The sequence below is a fragment of the Aptenodytes forsteri genome, unplaced genomic scaffold (assembly GCF_000699145.1).
Source record: "Aptenodytes forsteri isolate BGI_AS27 unplaced genomic scaffold, ASM69914v1 Scaffold243, whole genome shotgun sequence".
Lineage (NCBI taxonomy): Eukaryota > Metazoa > Chordata > Aves > Sphenisciformes > Spheniscidae > Aptenodytes > Aptenodytes forsteri.
In genome coordinates this window covers 1,299,569-1,318,380 of record NW_008795314.1, presented here as the reverse complement: position 1 = coordinate 1,318,380, position 18,812 = coordinate 1,299,569, and the positions used below count along the sequence as shown (strand labels likewise).

General features: G+C 57.0%; 1 protein-coding gene across 1 annotated transcript in view; it reads left to right on the top strand.

The window, feature by feature from the left end:
• MXRA7 (matrix remodeling associated 7) overlaps positions 1-18,812 on the top strand; it is a 42,600-nt gene that overhangs the window by 11,530 nt on the left and 12,258 nt on the right. The window contains exons 2-4 of the mRNA XM_009279490.2: positions 7,614-7,709; positions 10,097-10,157; positions 14,274-14,373. Coding sequence (XP_009277765.1) covers positions 7,614-7,709; positions 10,097-10,157; positions 14,274-14,373 — 257 coding nt within the window. The remainder of the gene's footprint in view (positions 1-7,613; positions 7,710-10,096; positions 10,158-14,273; positions 14,374-18,812) is intronic.

Genomic DNA, 18,812 nt, shown 5'->3' with positions numbered 1-18,812 from the left:
CCGGCGGGAGGGGCTGGTGCCCGCGGGTGGCAGAGCGGGAGCAACCCTCGGCTCTTCCTCTAAAACAAGGGAGGTCCCGGCAAAAGCCGGGGTTTGCTCTCGGGTGGGGACAAGCCCGTTGTCCTCGAGGGCGGCAGCGCTGGGGGGGGTGTTTCGGGCTCCTTTCCACCACTGCCCCCCAAGGTATACTTTTAAAAATAATCAAGATAGCGAAGATTTAAGGGAAGAGAAGTGTTTGTCTGTGTGAGCCTCTCCTGTCTGCACATCCAGCCCCCAGGAGTCTTTTCCTTCTCCCAAGCTAATCTCTCCCAGAGAGCTAATCCAGGTGCTCTCTGTGCGTGTGTTTGTTCTTCCCGTCTGCATCCTCTTTCTGTGGGTTGCAGCAAACCGTCCCCTTGCCAGCGCAGGGTTCCCTTACGCTGTCCCCTGCCGGCTGTCCTTGCCTGCCCCAGGGGAAGGGACTGGCTTCCCTCTCCCTCCCAACCCCAGCAGGACGCTGGCCTCAAGGTCTGACCCCTGGCTGAAATGGGAGGGCTGGTGGGGGCAGCGATGCCTATAAATGCCCGCTAAATCCTCCTCCGGCACCGGATCTTGTTTAAAAATAAAAGGGCGACCCAGCATCTGTGGAAGGAGCTTGCTCTGCTCTTGCCTGGCTCAGATGGGACTCGGTGACAACCTGAGGTGCCTGAACTCCCTGCACTGGTGGCTTTCTCCTGGGGCGGCCCCTTGTCCCAATGGGCGGCCCAGAAATCTGGGAGCGATGCGTCGTCCGTGTGCAGGCAGTATGTTTCGGCTGGGAAGCGCAGGCCTGGGGCCCAGGCGTCTGCTGGCTATTATTAGCAGCATTTGTAATCCTCAGCGACTGTATCCAGGCTGCTGGGCAGTGCGCAGACAGCCCTCGCCTTGGAAAGCATCACCACTGACTCACTGGATGGCCTTGGGCAAGTCCCAGGGGGTTGCGCCCCACCCTCTGTACCGTGATGCTCTGCAACACCCGGGGGTGAGCCCTGACCCTCTCTCGGGGCTGGGGCGTGGGTCTGCCTCCCTGTGCTCCTCCTCACCTCCCCTCGTTTCTGAGCCTCGGAGCTCGCTCTCTCCCCTTCCCAGCACCTCTTAGCCATGGGTACGACTCTTGAGCAGCCCCCTTCCTCATCACAGTGTCCTGGAAGCCACATCTGTCCCTCTGCTGCGTGATTTATTGGTGCCTTTGAGTACCAGCATCTTTTTCGAGCTGGAGAGCCCCTGGGCTGCTGTTAGCCGGCTGGGTCCCGGCAGGGCTAGCTCGGCAGCAAAGCTGGCCACCCGGCCAGAGCTGCTGTGGGGCCCGGGGCGCACCCAGCGCTCTCTGATGAAGTGCAGCACCCTGTTGGGACAGACGGCTGTATCCAGCGCTGCCAGAGCTCATGGGTTCCTCTGCTGTCTCACTAGCTTGAGTCTTCTCAGGAATGTTTCTCCTCCCCTCTGGCTGCTCTTCAGTCCTGATTTCTTTGAACAGGCACTGCCGCAACGCTTATTGCCTTCAGAGATGGGCTCAGCTCCTTTATCCCCACTTGGGCACAGTGTGATAACAGGGTTTTGCATGCCTGGAGGTGAGCCCTTACTCAAGGCACAGGGGGTCTTGTGTCCTCCAGAAGTCTGGCTGGGCCCCACGGGACCAGGGGCTCTGCTGCACTGCCCTCTTACAGCAGAGCAAAGGGGACACCGGAGCTGAGTAGAGTCCTGGCCAGTTCTTCCTCCTGGGAACGGTTACCCCGCTGTAGGAGCAAGGCAGGGCATGTCTCCCTGGACCTGAGCAGCACCTCTTTGGGAATGACGGGGACCAGACATTGGCTGCGATCTGGGTGGTGGTGGAGAGCAGCGGGAAGGGGGAGGGATGCTTCTCACTGCTGAGTAAGTGTTTGGGAGTGCTGGCCCACGCGTGATCTCGCGGCTGCCAGGACCGCTCGGCGCAGGCTGCCTGGCTGGGGCTGGCAGTCCTGCGGTGCTGGGTGGCACGGCGGAGGGAGTACGTGCGTTTCCAGCAGGCACCGCGCATGTGTGAGCGGCGAACAGTGCCCGGGCTGCTGATCCAGGGGCCGATCCTGCAGGCAGACTTTGGGAGACCATCCACAGCCCTGCAGAGTCTCCCCTGGGTTCCCTGGTTTTGTTCCCTGCAAATATCCTCAAAGTTGCTTCATCCTCCTCCTCCAGCACTGCTTAGGCCAAAGCCCAGCAGTTGTCACAGGCACGGATGGGACTGGCCTTGGGCAGAGCAGCGAGTGCTTTGCAGGCGGCTGCTGGTGGAAACGTGCCCTATCAAACCTGTTTTGGCTCGGCTGAGGGCTGCAGTCCCCTGATGTGACTCAGCAGACGAGGCTCCCAGATGCCGGCCGCTCGGCTGCGGGTTCCTGGCAGCGTCAAGGCTGCTGCAGGCTCAGGGCTTCTTGGTTGACTCGATACATCAGCAAGCAGAGGGCTGTACTTGGCACTTGGAGAGCTTTCTTTCCTTCCCCCCCCCCCCTTGCTCAGCACGTACTGCGCCGGGCTGATTCAGATTCACTGCAGCCATTAACCACTCGACCAAAATGCTGATGGATGAACCCGCTCAGGGAGAGCAGCCTTGGCGTGTTTAATGGCTGACTGGAGCTGTGCACCCCGCTGCCTCCTTCCTTCCCTTCTCCCTGCCCGTGCAAACCAGTATCTGCTGAGCACCCTGAGCTGGGGCAGCTGTAGGGCTCAGCCTCCCTCCTGCTCCCACCTCCTGCCACGGCAGCCTGCGATGTGCAGCCGGCTGCTAAAATCAGCGTGGGTCAAGGCTTCCCTGCCCCTCTCTGGGAGGAACGGACCGTTGCAGCATCGTGCCCATGGCTATAAAATGAAGCAGTGGCAGAGCAGGGAAAGGAGCCCAGGAGTCCTTGTTTCCATTAACTGCTGGTAGTGGTTCCCCTTGTCTCTGCTGGCTCCCATCACTGAAAAAAAGTTAATTAGTGCGTTGCTGTCTGTTCTCATCCCCATCCCCAGCTTGTTAATGGATGAGGCAGTGCTGTCAAAGCGATCCCCTAATGAAAAGCTGTTGGGTGGGAACTGCAGCATCACTGGGGCTGCCGAGTCTTGTTCTTGCAAGAAACAGTCGGAAAACTTCAGTTCTCTAATGAGTATTTCTGTTGTGGACATGGCAGATGGCGGGAACAGGGCAGGGTTTTCAGCGGTGGTCCAGAGCCACCGCTGGGATGCCATCCTGGCCGGGATGCTCTGGAGATGGGGAGGGCGAGCGGGCAGTGCCAGGCTCTCTGCCGGGCACAGCAGCCTGGCTGGTTTGCCAAGGATTAACCGCAGCTGGTGGCTCCAAACAGAGCAGGGTCAAGTGGGTGACAGTGGGGAGAGAGGGGACAGCTCTGGAGGTCATCCAGCAAGGGAGGGCCTTGCACTCAGAGGTGGCCAGCTCGTCCTGGCCATGCAGACCCTGCCTGTTCAGGACAGCGTGCTGTGCTGTCACCCGGATAGCAAAGGCACAAAGGGGATGTCACCTGCCTCTTCTGCAAAGCTCCCAGCACCTTTCCCCTGTGCCCCCCACCCCCATCTGTGCCTTCCTGGGGGGCTCCCGGCACCCCTGGACGCACCAGGCAGCAGAAGCACAAACCGCCCAGCTCCCAGCAAGGACTCTCTTTAAATTTAAGAAGTCAGCATCTCCCCCTCCAATACCTCCTGCCTGCCTTCCCGGCGCCAGAGGCGAGAGGGTGTCTAATTAGTCTGGCTTTAATTGGCGGCTGTGCAGGCTGCCTCCGCGCTGCCGCAGGGCTGGGGCAGGAGCTCTGCTGTCCTGCAGCGCGGTGGGGAGGGATGCGGTGATGTGCTACCCCTCGTCACAGCCTCAGCAGCAGCACAGGCCCCTGCCAGCGGGATGCGGGGCTCTCCTGACAGACCTGTAACCGCTCAGATGTGCCGTGGCTCTCAGCCGATGCAGTTTGTGCCAATAACGAATGCATCATCTCTTGCAGTGTCTGCAAATTGGGAAGCAAGGCAGGATGTGTGTCACGCACCCCGGGGAGCCTGTGCGCATGTCGTGCCCTCCCCTCCATCCCAGTCACGGGGCTGGAGCACAGGGCTGGCGCTGGGATGCGGCGTGGGGCATGGTTGCATTGGGCTTTATGTTGCGTCCCCTACAGTGGGTTGGGGAGGTTGGGCTGCTGTTCAGTCCCTTCTGGGCTGGGTACGGCCCCGGGAGCCTGCCTAGAGCCAGCGCACTGCTGGAGCAGAGGCCACGAGGACTCTTTGCCTTCTGAAGTGCCCATCCATGTGAATGGCTGCCGGGTAAGGCTTCGAGGCGAGGGCAGGCTTTGCCTGCCCAAGGATGCCGTCTGGCCCATCCGCGGCAATAAGAGATGTCCCAGTGTTGGTGCCTGTGGCATTTGCTTGCCAGAGGCCGGAGCAAAAAGGGAAGAGCACCAGATGAGCCGGCTGGGTGCACTGCTGGGGGTGCTGCACTGGAGCATGACACTGCCTGTGGGGACGGGTGCTGCTGAGCCGGGACTCCTCACCCTGCCGTGGGACGCGCCAGTGTTTTCCTAATCAGACCTGGTGCTGCCTGACCCCTCGCCAGGGACTGGATGGCCCTGGAGCTTCAGTGGGGCTCTGGCCGCTCCGTGCCTCATCCTTGCCCGCAGTGGTGACTGGGGGACTGGTGGGAGCAGATGCTCCCTGCGCTCTGGGGGGGTCAAACCTGCGAAGCGCTACCTCTGCACGAGGCACATCCCCGCCAGGCACCCCGGGGCTGGCAGGACCATTGCCCGGAGCAGAAAAACCGCTCTTGTTCTGTAGCAGTTGCTTCTCTGGCTGGTGGGAGAATGGAGAGCCCCAGTGGTGGGGTGAAAGGGAGCTGCCGACATAGCAGCTGCTTTGCTTTGCTAAACTCTGCCCAACATTATTATTTATTCTTTTTTTAAAAGCTTCTTCCTTCCCCTTTTCCTCCTGGCTTTTCTCTTTCTGGCTCGCTGACTCCTGTCTGCTTTCTTTCCCTCTTGCAAAGTCTTGCATCAGGCTTGGAGCAGAAAGTGCAGCCATAAATGGCAACACGCAGGGCCTGGGAGTTTAATCCAAGACAATTTTCTCCCCCTGCTTTGCAGCCTGGGATCTTCCCTTTTCGTGGAGCTGGAGTGGGGCACTCATTTGTCCCCATCCTGCCCATAGACACCGGGGCCGTCGCTATGACTGAGGACAGGGAGAGGAACACACCAGCCCCATGGGCTCCGCGTGTCCCTTCTGAGAAGGGAAACCCATTGCTCAGAGGGGTTTGTGTGAGGGACGGAGGAAGTGGGGAGGAAATGGCCAGAAATGAGCTGCGAACCAGGAGATGCTGTGATGGGGAGCCCAGCCTCCATCTCCCGTAGGGCTGGGAGAGGGCTCGCGTGGCAGCAGAGCCACGAGGGAGGATTTTGGGGGGGACAACACCAAGCTCCTGTGTCTGAGCCATCCTCCCCTGCGTAACTTGGGGCCATCTGTGGTTGGTGCTGCCTGTGCCCAAAATGTCCCTGGGGGTCTTGTCTCCTCGCTCCTGAGTCAGCTTCATGCGCAGGCGTCTCGCTTGGCTGTGGAAGCTAAAGGGCAAAAACGTGTTTCTGATGATCCAACAAATGCTTCTGCTCTAAAGCCAAGAGCTGCCAAAAGCCAGGACAGATGTATTGCTGCATTGGTATTTAAGGTAAATGACTTGTTGGATTTTAACCCTGCGGTGGCAGGCGCTGGGCTTTCCAAAGGCCCTGGCAAAGTGTGCAGAGGTATGATTCAGACGTAAGCGGGCACGGGATGTGCTGTGAAGTGGGCTGGGTCCATCCTGCCCGCAAGCAGGAGCAGGCAGGGAGTGCAGGGCGTATTCCCCACCCTGCGTGGCCTCGGGGCCAGGCAGCTGCCGCCGAACGCGTCCCCTTGGATGCCGGTGGCAATGCGATCTTTGTTCGCTGCAGCAGCTGGCCTGGGCAGCCCGTGTCAAGTCTCCTCCAGATGCTCCTGGATAATGACGTGCGTGGTCTCCCTGCAGCGCTTTTTGTTGCCCTTTTTTTTTTTTCTGCGGGGAGGCTTTCTTGTTCGGCGTGCAACTGTGGAGAGATGCTGGCTTGTGGGCTGGCAGCTGGAGCACTCGGGTCCCTGCTTCTCCAGCAGCTCCTGCTGTTTTCTGGCCCTGGTCCATGCTTCTCTCGCTCCCCACCGCTCGAAACAGTCTCCCTGTATTGCCCCTGGGCTGTGTTTCGTATAGGAGAGCAATGCCTGGGGTGCCATAGTGTCCTCTTCGGTTGTCAAGTCTCCCAGCGTTGCCCCAACACCTCCTCCCTCCATTTTTCAGCTGCAGGACGCTGCCCTGCTCTTGCAGAGCATCCTGTGCCTGGGGCACGGCAGCCCCCGCCTCAGCTGCTCTTACCTCACGGCTGCGAGGAGAACCGGCACAGCAGCACCCACCGGCCACAGCAGGACTGAGGAGCCCTGAAATTTGGGGCAGGCTCCCCGGGGCTGTCGGGATGCTTCAGGCAGGGATGGCTCTCCCCTCTGCCCCGGCTGGCAGGGGCTGTGGGCACAGCCAGGCTCAGGGTGAAGGTTTTGTCCCTGCCGACCATTTTTCAAGCCAGCCCGGAGGCTGCTCCCAGCCCGGCACTGGTATTTCCCCCCTGCTGCGAGGAGAACCGGCACAGCAGCACCCACCGGCCACAGCAGGACTGAGGAGCCCTGAAATTTGGGGCAGGCTCCCCGGGGCTGTCGGGATGCTTCAGGCAGGGATGGCTCTCCCCTCTGCCCCGGCTGGCAGGGGCTGTGGGCACAGCCAGGCTCAGGGTGAAGGTTTTGTCCCTGCCGACCATTTTTCAAGCCAGCCCGGAGGCTGCTCCCAGCCCGGCACTGGTATTTTTGCCGCAAGGCCAACGGACGCAATGTCCCCGCTCCCTGCCTACGCGTATCCTCCTCTGCAGCTGCCCTCCCGGCGCAGCGGGGAAAGGTTCAGCTGAGAAGCGTTTGGGCTGGGAGAGGGCAGGGGAAGGAAGTCTTTGCACAGGGGTGAAGGCCATTCTGCGTTGAAAGCTGATGTGAGGCTGAGAGGGCAGGGAAGCCCCAGCTCCGGGATTGCAGTGGGGGCACAGGAGGGTTTCAAGGGGTTATTACGCTGCGGTGGAGAGGGCAGCTGGCAGAGCAGGCCCTGCGAGCATTAACGAACTGAACATACTGTGATGTTCCTCTCCTTTCCCCTCCTGCTAGCCCTGATCTGCTGCATCAGCATCCCGGGCAGCTGCCTCCAGCCCTGCCAGGACACCCCGGCAGCTGAGCCCGGTGCTGGCTGAGCTGTTCCCCCTCGCCGATGGCTCCTTGCAAGGGTCCTGGTCCCGTGGGCTGGGGCTGCCACAGAGGGCAGCTCACAAGCTCCAAACCCTGGCTCCAGGGCTGGGCATTGAAGGTCTCCTGTGTTCCTCACTCCAGCAGCCATGCCATGGCTTGGCATACGGATCAGAGGCAGCGTGGGCTCGGGCGCTTGGGCAAGGCGGGCTGCCGGCTGCATCCGGAGATTTGTCCGCATGTGCTGATGCTGCCGGGGCTGGTTGGTTGAGTACGGGGAGGGCTCGGGGGCATTTGTGCTCAAAGCTTTTGCCTCTTTCCAGATACCACCTTTGGGTGCCTCACCTGGGTCCAGCCTCGGGCACACAGGACAAGCGGAGGATGGATGCGGCCATGCAGCGCTTTCCAGCAAGGCAGAGGTGCGTGGGACAGAGACCCAGCCTGGGGAGGGTGGCACAGCAGTGTGCTGGTGTCCCTGCATGGACATCGTCCCAGGGTAGCAGTGGCCATGGAGGGGGAGTGGAACGGACACAAAGCTTGCCTCCTGCGCCCTGGCTGGGGCGGGGTTTGGGTGGGCTTTTAATGACTTGGTCCATTTAAAGCGGAGAGAAACAGTACTCCGGATGCAAACGTGCTTCTCGGACGTGCAGGGAGCGATGCCTGGCTCCTGGGGGTGGGGTGTCAGCGAGTGGGGTCACGCTAAGGCAGCCTGGGGGGCTCTGGCAGTGGGGCAGCGATGGGTGCGAGGGAGCGAGCAGCCCCAGCAAGGCAGACGGACTGGGATGTCGAGGCCAGGGCTGCAGTGTGGGGGGAAGGGAGGTGCTGGCATCTGCCTCTAAGCCATCCAAGCAGAAAAATGTTGCGTTGCAGCGAGCTACTGGCTGCCACGAGCAGGGGGGTTCCCAGCACGGCCATGGCACGTTGCTATCGCCTGCCAGCCTGGCATCCCTGGCTGCTCCCTCTCTGCTCCCATCAAATGTTTCTTCCTCTGGGTTGGAGCAGAGATATCCTCCTTCTTTGGAGGTTTGGCAAATTTCCTACTTGCTTCCACTGTTAAACGCTCAGAAATGCTCAGTTCCTAATGCCCGGGCAGGGAACAGGCTAAAATATCCCTTCTTGTGCCGGCTCCTGGAGGGTTGGGTCTCCCTGGGGGAATCCCGGCTCCCAGGGAGAGATGGATGTGATGGGGAACTACTGCCCTGGGCTTGTGGCTGAGTTCCCAGGGCCAGGGCTGGGCATCTCCTCCCCAAACCCTCCCTGAGGCCTCTCCTTTGGGTGCTGCCCCGCTCCCAGCTGTCCCCGGGGGAAGCCCGGGTGTCCGGCGGGAAGTGCCCATGTTTGGAAGCGTGGCCCAAAATAGCGGTGGCTGTGGGGGGCGAGGGGTCTCGGTGGCATGTCCTTCTGGGGAGCCCGAGAGCAGAGTGGCGAGAAGAAGCCAAATGGCTGTGAATAATGTGCATTCCTCACCGATGACAAACTAACCTAGTTCTGGGTCGGGACTGCATACCGCGCTCCAGCAGTTTATCTAACACTGTGCACTGCAAAGCCAGAGCTCAGCTCTGCGCAGGGTCCTTCTTCGACCGTCTTCGTTTCCCTCAGGTCTCCTTCACCCCAACTTTTCCCTTGTCCTCAACAGTGTGGTGGCTTGCCAGGCTCCTTCCCCTCTCTCCCACGTGCTTTGCCCTTTGCACGCCAGGCACATCACTTCGTATCGAATGCATGGGGCTGGGGAGTATGCAGGAGGACACGTGCTCCAGGGTGCTGTCAACCTCTGGGCTCGGCTCACGGGGGTTTGCAGCCAGGGTGCTGGGTGCTGCGCTTTCCGGGAGGGAGGCACGTATGTGGGGGCATTGCCACGTGTCCCTGTCTTATCTCCAGAGCTGGAGCAGTCCTCTCCCTCCCTGTTTGCCGTTTGCATGACTCTCTGCTGTGTGTACCACAAGAGGAAGGAATCTGGGCTTGATAAAGCTTGTTGCAGCTTGTAGGAGGCAACCCCCAAAACTTCCAAAATTGCTTTGCATTTATAAAAAAAAAAAAAAAAGTGCCATTGCTGCTCTTGTCTGTGCTCCAGAGATCAGCTGTGCCACTGCAGTGTGTGTGGGCAGGCATGTCTCGGAGGAGCGAGGGGCCGGGGGTCCACGGGCAGCAGCCAGCGGTGTCTCGGGGGGTTGCTGCCAGGCGAGGCTGGGAGGGGTCCTGGCGGGGTCCCAGCACGAACCCCCTTCAACCACCGGTCCTGGCTGGTGAGTGCTCCTGTGCTTTGGAGCAGCTGGTTGGCCCGTGGCTGCAAGGTGGCTTTTGCTGGGGACGTGCCTTTTCCTAGCGCTGGGATGGCCCATCCAAGCCTGGCATGGGGGCACACAGGAGAAGTTCCCATGGCTTGTGGCTCAGTCCCCTGCACGTCCCTGGGCAGGGTAGGGAGCGCAGGGGGTGCCAGCCTGGGAGGGTTCTCGGGCACAAGGCTGTGCCTGGGGACACCGGGATAGCAGGTTCTTCTTAAAAACCTTAATATCTCCTCGATTATGGGGAGGCACTTGCATTTCGCGGCCTTTGGGTGGGAGTGCAGTAAGCAAGGCCAAATCTCCCTCACTGACAAGCAAGAAGAGAGCAGACTAACGAACCTCGCTCGTTAGCAAGCATCAGTTTGGCCTATTCTGTGAAGGAGGCAGGAGAGGGGTACCCAGCCCTTGCCTCAGGAGCTCTGGTCTCTGCCTCCCTGCCCTGCGGGCTCTGGTGCCCTGGCTGAGCACGGGTTATTTAGCACAGCACCTTCTCCTCACGGCTGCTCTGTTTTTAACTCCTCCAGGAGGAAGATCCAGACTCAGAAAACGAGAAGCTGGTGATGAGAGAGCCAGAGGATGAGGATGGTGAGTGCCAAGCAAGCCAGCACCCTGCGGGGAGGGTACGGACGGGTCTGAGGGACTGAAGCCCCGAGTGCTTAGGGATGGTCTCCTTCCTCCAGGAAATGCAGAGGAAATTCCTACCCCACAGCAGCCCATTCGCTTCCCCAGATGCCCTTGGGCTGTTTGCCATGACGTAGCTTTGTGATGAAGCTGCCCCAAAAGCTCCTTGCTCGCATGCAGGACGATCTCCAGGGGCTTTAGTCAGAGCCATGTTTAACTGATTAGCCAATTAGTTGATTGGAAAATGATTAATTGACTAATTGAGGTGACAACTGCTGCACTCATAAGAAAACGAAGCAGATGGTGCCAAGCAAGAGTGTGTGTATGAAGGGGACTCTGCTCTTCTGAGCAGCCCCAGAGATGCTGGGATGTCTCCAAGAGCCCCTGCCCGGGGTGACCGTGGGCAGCAGGAGAGCTTGGGGCGTTCCCCCTTCCCTGCCCCACTTTCCACTTGCCCTTTTTAAGGCACTGTGTGGCAATCCCCTGGCTTGGAAGGATTATGCCTAATGCGACAGAGAATCAAATTTTAATCCTGGTGCCGTGCCCACAAGGTGGGGGAAGCGCCTTTGGAGACAGGGTTCCCAAAAGACACTTACTGCACCCCGTTAGGCTTCCTCGCAGCCCTGGTGATCGGGGATGTTACTGTGTGGGACTGTGGGAGACCTGGTTTGACAAATGATGGACGTATCCTGCCAAATGGATGCTCAGTAACGCTGCTCTGCCAGGGTCTGCCTCCTTTGGTTCAGCCCTGTTTCAGGGCTGCTCCAGCACTGCTGTGCATCACCCCGAAGTGGCTGTGCCTCGGGAGCACGTGGAGATGACAGTCCCTTGCCATGGGTCATGGCTACCCCAGCATCCTCCCTAAACGTCTCCTGCAGACAGCCACCGACTCCTCTCCTGACTTATTTACACCATTTCTGAGGTGTTTTAACAGGACTGGGTAAAGCGATGTCTCAGCTTGATGATGATGAGGTGAGTGGTGTGCAGCTGGGAATAACGGTGGTGCCCCGGCTTTGCACAGGAGAAACCTCGCTCCTTCCTTCACCATTTCTCCTGCGCATCGCTTGGTCCTGACCCAACTCAAGCCACTGAGCTGCTGCCCAGCAAGCCCACGAGCGGAGATTCCCCTCGGGCACATGGGGATGGCATGGGGAGTCTGTCACCAGCCCGGGATGCTGCCATGGTGGCCAAAACCACCAGAGCAGCCTTCTCCCCGCTTCGGGCAGCAAGGCTCGCAGGGAGGAGGCAGGTACTTGCTGCGTGCACAGGGCACGCTGGAGCGAGCGTGTTCGGAGCAGAGGTGCACTCGAGGGGCTGCTTTCACCCTGCGAGCCCAGGGTCACGGTGCTGGCAACGCAAGGGCAGAGAGATGAAAGACAAATGTTTTCTTTAATATGAACTCACGGAGGCTCTGAGTAAGTAGGTCACCTCATATTTCTGTAGCGTTTTCGCTGTCCACGTGAAAACCCGGCCTCCCCTTTTCCATGTGTTTCCTGAAGTTTGTTTTCAGTCTACAAAGAAAGTTCCTGAGCTCAGAAAACATCCAGTGGTTTCCAAAGCCGCACACTGGCTCCTTTTTAACCACAACATGTGGGCAGGGAGATGGATAGCCTCCTCGCCTCCCTCTTCCCCTATTCTTTTCTGGCAGGGTGGCAATTAAACAGCCCTTTTTTGGGACAGGCAAAATCCCAAATCTCAATTTACTTGGCAGAAAACCACATGAGGAAAATGATCTTAATTGTCCTTGAAATCAGGCAAGCTATACAAAGGTAATGAAATGGCTCCTGCTCTGCATCGGGGTAAGAAACAGGATGTTACACCCTCTTTTCTTTTTTTTTTTTCTTTCCTTAATATCTCCCAAAGCAGCAGCCAGCTGAATTTTCTTTCCGTGCACTTTTACGGCCACCCGAAGGGCTGATAAGCCACAGCATTACCGCTTGTTTCCAGCTGGCCAGACTTGTTTGTCTGCTGGTTTGGAGGGTTTCCCACTGAGGGAAGTGGGATATGGCCAAGCTGAACGTTTGGGGCTGCGGGATCGGAGCATAGGGGTGCTTGTGTTCGGACACTTGTGAAGACGCTAGGGAAAGGGTTTGCCTCGTCGTTCCCCCAGGAGCCCCGATGGTGTTTTGGGATTAGAGAAACACTCCGGATCAGTAACTGAGCAGCAATCCACCAGGACTTCCCAGGGAAGCTCCCCAAGATCGGGGACACAGAGATGTAGAGAAGAAGGGAGGAAATGTGGGTATCTGCAGGGAGGAGGTTTCTGTTAAATTCCCAGCCCGCTAACATCACTCCAGGCACACTCTGTACGCTGGTGGCAGTGACCTTGCAGCAGTCAGCACGCTCGGTCCCGTACCTGCCCGCGCAGCCTTGCACGGCTTGTTTTTGAGATCTCGGGTTTCCCCATCTACAAAATGAGGCTCTGACCTGTCTTTCGCATGGGGGTCCCCGAGGTCCGTGAGAGCTCTGGCAGCAGCTGAGTGCATGCGTGAGCTTGGGGTGGGAGAAATCGCTAAATCAAGCGGTTGACCCTGGACAGGGGGAGAAAATCCTTAAGAGGAGTATTGACTGGAAAATAAAGGGAAGCTGCTGTAGCTGAATCCTTCTGGGTGTGAGGAAGGGAGGAGAGGGGCTGTGGGGTGTTTTTCATTTGGGCAGGTGGGGGAGGAGAGACTGTCATGAATGTGGTGCCTGCAATAGCAGTGGTGAGGACTGGAAGGGGCTTCCTAGGTGGCTGGGGACAGGGAGTAGCTTATGTACAAGTTGGGGCTTTCCCTCCTGCCACAGAAGACAGAGGAGTTTTACCACCCCTGGGGTCTTGCTGGTGCTGGGAGGTATCATCCTGGATATTTGGTTTGTGGATAACGTGCAATTTTTCAGGGCCATGCAGATAATACAGTAACATCTTCTTTTTATGGACCCCTTAGAAGTATCCCCAGGGCTCCGAGGGTTGGTGGAAACAGCAGATGTTTCTGGGTGGATGTGGAAACAGCGATGCTAGATGGCTCGACGCACAGCAGCAGAGTCCTGCAGTCCTTGGGAGATAAAGGCTCACAGATAAAAAGCCCACAGATAACCAATAAAGGCAACTACCTGAAGCAGCCGCTCTTCCTGGGCTGCCCTTTGGATTGACCTCCACTCCTGTTGTTTTCTCCTGTCTGTAGGAAGATAAAGCAGGGGCGAGGTTTTTAAAAGCAAATAGTGCTCGAACAAAATCCGATTGGAAAAGGATCGGCTTTGGCTCAGAGTCCGTGAGCTTCGGTGCTCTAATTAGCACAGGGCTGAGGCTGGCGAGCCGGGTAGGAGAGCACCCAGGCCTGGAGAAGGAGACCTCAGTTTCCTCTTCAGGTCTGTCGGCTGGTGACAGAGGGACTTGGACCCAGCTGTGTTGGTGCTCCTGGGGCTGCCTTGGCCCAGCTCTGTTTGCAGCCCTGGGACTTGCAGTGTGGCACCTCCTTTTTTCACAGGCTTTGTCGAGGGCTGCAGGAGAGTTGCTGGGCTGCGTGGCCTGAGACAGCTCTGCTCGCGGCACCATCTGTGAGCCCCAAGCATGGGAAAGGGCCCCTGAACAAGGAGAGGGAGAGAGGAGGAATGCAAGTCTGGAGAGGAGAAGCGGAAAATGCTGCGAGCTAATCAGGGCAGGATTAGCATGTCTTGATAAGCCAAGATGGGCCTGCAAGGCTTTGAATCCAAAGAGAGCAATAGCATATGGTGCCTGTGCTGTAGGATTTACTTGTATCTGCTTCCAAGCAGGGCTGCTCACTCACAGTAGTCCTCGCTGTTTCCAGTGCTAGCTGCAGCTGGGACTCCTGCCGTCCTCTGGCCAGCAACACCTTGGCTCTCCACCGCAATCCACACAGCTTCCCCGACGCTGCCCAGGCTTTCTGGAGCAGCTCAGACTGGAGCTGACTCTGGAAGTATCTTTTGGGGTGGCCATAGCGTTTAGGGTGCGTGTGTGGGAGCAGGGGTCAGCGAGAAGCTCAAGGGAACAAGCCCACTGCTGTTGATCATTGCTCTCGGGAGGTCTCTGGCTCACACAATCTCTTGCTCTTCTTTGTCTCTCCCTCTCCCACTCTCCAGCTGCAGATGAGACATTCTCTTTTAAATACAGTCCTGGAAAGCTGAGGGGAAACCAGTACAAGTCAATGATGACCAAAGAAGAACTTGAGGAAGAACAAAGGTAAGTTGAGTTGCCTTTTTCTTCTTGCCCAAGGCCATGTGGTTGGCATCCTCTTGAAGCTACCTGGGTGTGTTCAGACCTCTCTCTCCCCAGACTACCTGGGTAGCCTTGGGCTCAACATCTCATTGCACCATGGGCCAGACCTCTCCCACCCAGGAAGACATGAGAACAAATAAAGTCACGCTGATTTAGGAGATGAAGACACTGTGGCCCTATATACCCTTGGAGCTGTTCAAGCTCCTTCTCTGGATGCTTAGACCAAATTTCCCAGCTGATGCAAGCTGGTGTAGTTCCCCTGATCCCATTAGTATCACGTTGATTTACATCCGTTGAGGACCTGATCTCTAGTTATTTCCCCCCCCTTTACCCTGTGGATAGCCCCCAAACTAAGGACATGGGCATAGCTCAGAAATACCAGAGCAAAGTGAGTGAGTGTGGACCTTTAGAGTTCGCTGTGATGGGGCTGAGACTGGGAATGTCTGTACCTAGGGCTGGCTCCTCAGCTGTAAGTGATGGTGGGGATTTGCCAGGTAATGGCCCTGGTAGAGAAGGAGAATTGTCCATCTCGCACTTTTTGCTAAAGTTTCCTCCTAGGCTTGAGCCCTGCCTGAAGAAAGGAAGAGCCTGTCCCATTAGTGAAAACAAACTTTCTAGCTAAAGATTTCCCAACCTACACAAGGGAAATCAAACCCAACCTTGCACCTCGAGCTGCAAAGCCCTATCCAAAGCCAGTCTGTGCTGTCAGTGTGAAGTCTCTGCCCATGTTGGAGGGAGTCCTTCAGCCCACGGGCACCCAGAGCCCATGCTAAACCAGAGCCACCAAACCCTGCAGCCAAGGGCTTTGCCCTACAAGCAGGCTCTGTGGCAGGCTGCTCCCTAGCAGACGTGTGCAGCTCGTACCCCTTCCCTCTTGGGTGAGGTGCAGGGAACCGATTTCCCCAGTGGTGGCTCAAGACAAGCCTGGGACATGTTGTTCTCTCTGCTGCTACCCCAAGGGCTCTGGGACTCAATTCTCTACCCACTGGTGTGCACCTCCTGGGATGATTTGGGGGAATTTGTCACGCCTTGCCTGGGATGCCGTGGTTTGGGTACCACCACAACTGGCATGGTATAAAGGCCTGACACAGACTAAGTGGAAACTTGAGCGCAGCAGGGAAGGCAAGGATGGAGGGATCACACCTTGCCCCTGGGTCAGGCATGATCCTGCTGGCAAGCCTGGCCTCGAGGCCTCTGGGCAACATCTCCACGTTGTTGGTGGCTGGGCTGGCCAGGCTTTCTCTCCGTGGCATGAGCAGGGCACTGTGGTACGCAGCATAAATCCAGAGACCTGCCCAAGGGCTGGCATGGACGTGTCCTCACTCTGGTCCTGTGGGAGACTCAGGTGGTGCACAGGGCTCCGTGCAGGCTGCCTTCACGGGCCGAGCCTGCAGCCCACAGCCATTCTCTCCATGTCAAACCCAATTTTCCCATCAAGAGATGCCTTCCCTTTCTCCCCTGGCTTCTGGGCTCCCAGTTGTCCTCAAATCTTGGGCTTCACCTGCCTTGTAGCACTGCCAGGAGCAAAGAACTGCAAGGGCTGTGTGCTCTGGGGTCAGCAACAGAAATGAGCTCCAGTTTCCTCTGGCAATGGGTTGATTCAGCATTGGTGGCATCAGGAAAAACGTTGTTTGCTTTCTTCCTTTTGTTATATCTTTATCGTGCCTGGAGCCCCCAACCTGTAAAATCCTAAGCAGGTCTGTTAGCGTCATTGTATTTTTCACTTGGGGAGGGTGGTGGTGGAATGAACTGTGTGAATGTGAGTGAAACCCGTGGGGCTCAATGGGAATTGCTTTTCAGGATCCTGCTAAGCACCGATTGGAGAGGAAAAAAAAAAAAAATCTACCTACAGCAGGCAAATTCAAACCCTTTGCACCAGCAGCTCCATCCAAACCAGCTGAGGAAACGCTGCTGAGGTTTTCATGGCCACAAGTCCTGTAGGCCTTTGGCTGGTTCATCTGTGGCAACAAATGCTCCTGCTGTCACCTGGGGGTCTGGGGACACTGAGGGGACATTGCCTACGGACAGCAGTGGGACGGGGGTTTTGTACTCAGGGCTGTAGAACCGGCTCCGGGGGCTGGTGGACCTTTCCTGGGCACGTGGGACCTCCCAGGCATCGTTGATCATGTCTGTCTGGAGCGGTCCCAGGGCAGGACAGTGCACCTAGGACTGACGGACAGTGCCTGGACATTGGGGTCCCTTGGAGGCTCTCAGCAGCCCTCTACTCTGAGGGCCATTGGCAGACGTGTTTTTCCTACTGCTCCTTTATTTTCTCTTCTTCTATATTTGTGTTGTTTGTTTCCTTAAGGCAGCTTTGTGAATTTTTTTTGTCTTGCTTTGTTGCTGGCTTACTTTCCCCCCTTCCAACTCTTCACTGTGGCATCAGCAGCTTTTCATTTCAGGCCTTGCAGGTGGTGTAAGGGGGCAGGGCTGCTGCCAGGTAAGCTCCCGGACAAGCTGAGCGCAGCGGCTCAGCCCAGTCCTGCATCCTTCTCCCTCGGCAGTTCCATCCCTCTCCCCGGCTCCACGCACACCGACTGTGTTGCTGATCTGCTGTGACCCAGGTTTGCCACCTTTATGTTGCAGGATTGAGCTGACCTCTGATCTCACATCTCTGTAGCAAGTACCTTAGGTCCTCGGCCACAAACATTCTTGCAAATCTTTTTGGTAAGGACACGCTGTTTCTTAGAAGTAGTGGTACCACTGATAACATCTGCTAATGTGTATTTTTTTTTTTGCTTTTGGGTCTCATTTTCTGGGGGAGGGCTTGCTTCTGAGCTGCAGTTGACTGCCTGTCCCACCTTCCTCACCACCTCCCTCCCCCTTCCCTCCTCATAACAAATTAATGAGTTTGCTCCCCTCTGCCTCCATCTCGCTTTCCATGAGTGCTCCGGGGGGAATGGGGGCTCTCACGTTTGGATGCTCACCTCCTCCATCTTGGATGCCTGAAGTTGGACATCCCACCACCACTTCTTTTTCCCGATTTGGAAAATTAGGGCTGCTGAGTGAGTGGGTAGTTAGTCCTAAGGTGTGTTGCCAAAGCTGAGACAGGCTTAGTCTTTGCTTTTAGCCTTGTCAGCCCTCCAGTTTTCCCGTGGACCAACAGGTTCCCGTATGAAGCAGCCTGTAAGCAACATCCCCCAGAAATGTAAATGGGTCCCCCAGACACCCTTGAGGCTACTTGTTGTGGTCATCAGTAGTCCACAAGTCTTAATTTGGGGACCCCTGATTTTGGAGGTGCCATTGAAAGAATTACTTGCCTTTTCCAGGAAAAGCTATAGGACTTCAGACAGGAGAGGTCAGGCATGCAGTAGATTGGGTTATTTAACCAAAAACCCACTTCTGCTCTAACCTGCATCACTCCAGAAGCTGCGGTTGTCTTGCCTAGTATTCACTTGAGTCTTGTGGCTTCAAACTGGTGCTAAATCTGGACTAAAAGGGGAAGGAATGTGACCTTTACCGAGTGATGCAACTTCCTGCTTCTGGTTACTTCAGTCTTAAAAATTAGAGGGACTTCTCAGTGAGGGAGGAGGACAGTAAATCTAGTTGGGAAATACATCTGCTCAGGTGGTGGCTATGCTTGATCACACCTGGTGGGTCACCAGTACTTCTAGAACAGAAGCACGTAGTGTTTGCTCCCCTGGGGGAGAAAAATAGTCTGGGCAGGAAGGGGAAGAGTGCAGGGGAAGGATGCAGCCCTTAGTCAAGCCAGCACAGCGTATTTCCCAACTCCTCTTCTGCACCTGAGGCTTTTGGCCATCTATTGCCAACTGTAGCTGCCATGGTGCAAAGCAGTAGTTCAGGCTGAGAAATACGACTTGTAGCGGTGCAGCTTGCCCCCGTTCAGACAGGACTGAGTTGTGCAGGCGTGAGAGACAGCCCACAAGGGCTGTTAGGCGTTGCTGTCCTGGCAGAGGAGGAAGGAAGAGGAAGGGCTCCCCAGTGTTGCCTTCAATCCATCCATGCGACCTAGGTCCTGAAGTGGTCTCTGCCAGCTGCTTTTCAAACCTCCCTTGAGGTTGAAAGAGGTTAGTGGGAGTTTTTTTGCAGTTAGAAAGGAGTATGATCAGGACTGTGTTGATCACTGACAGCTGCAACGAGGCTCCACTCAAGGTAAAAGAGAAAACAATCACGAGAAACAACTCCCTTGGGTCTCTGCTTTCAGTTCTCTCTTTCCATGAGGCAGAGCAGGTCCCAGCCAAGTCTTGGTTGGCCTCGGTGACGCCAAGGGGTTGAGCTGTCTGCACTCTGTCCTTGCCACTCTGCTAGGTGTGTTGGCTGGAGAAAGAAAAGCAGATCCCATGTGATGGTCTGTGGAAAGGTCTGTCTTCTCTGTCCTCTCTCTTGGTTTTGGTGTTTAGGAAGAGGTGGGGGTGGAGAGCCAGAAGCTGCCCCATGGGACC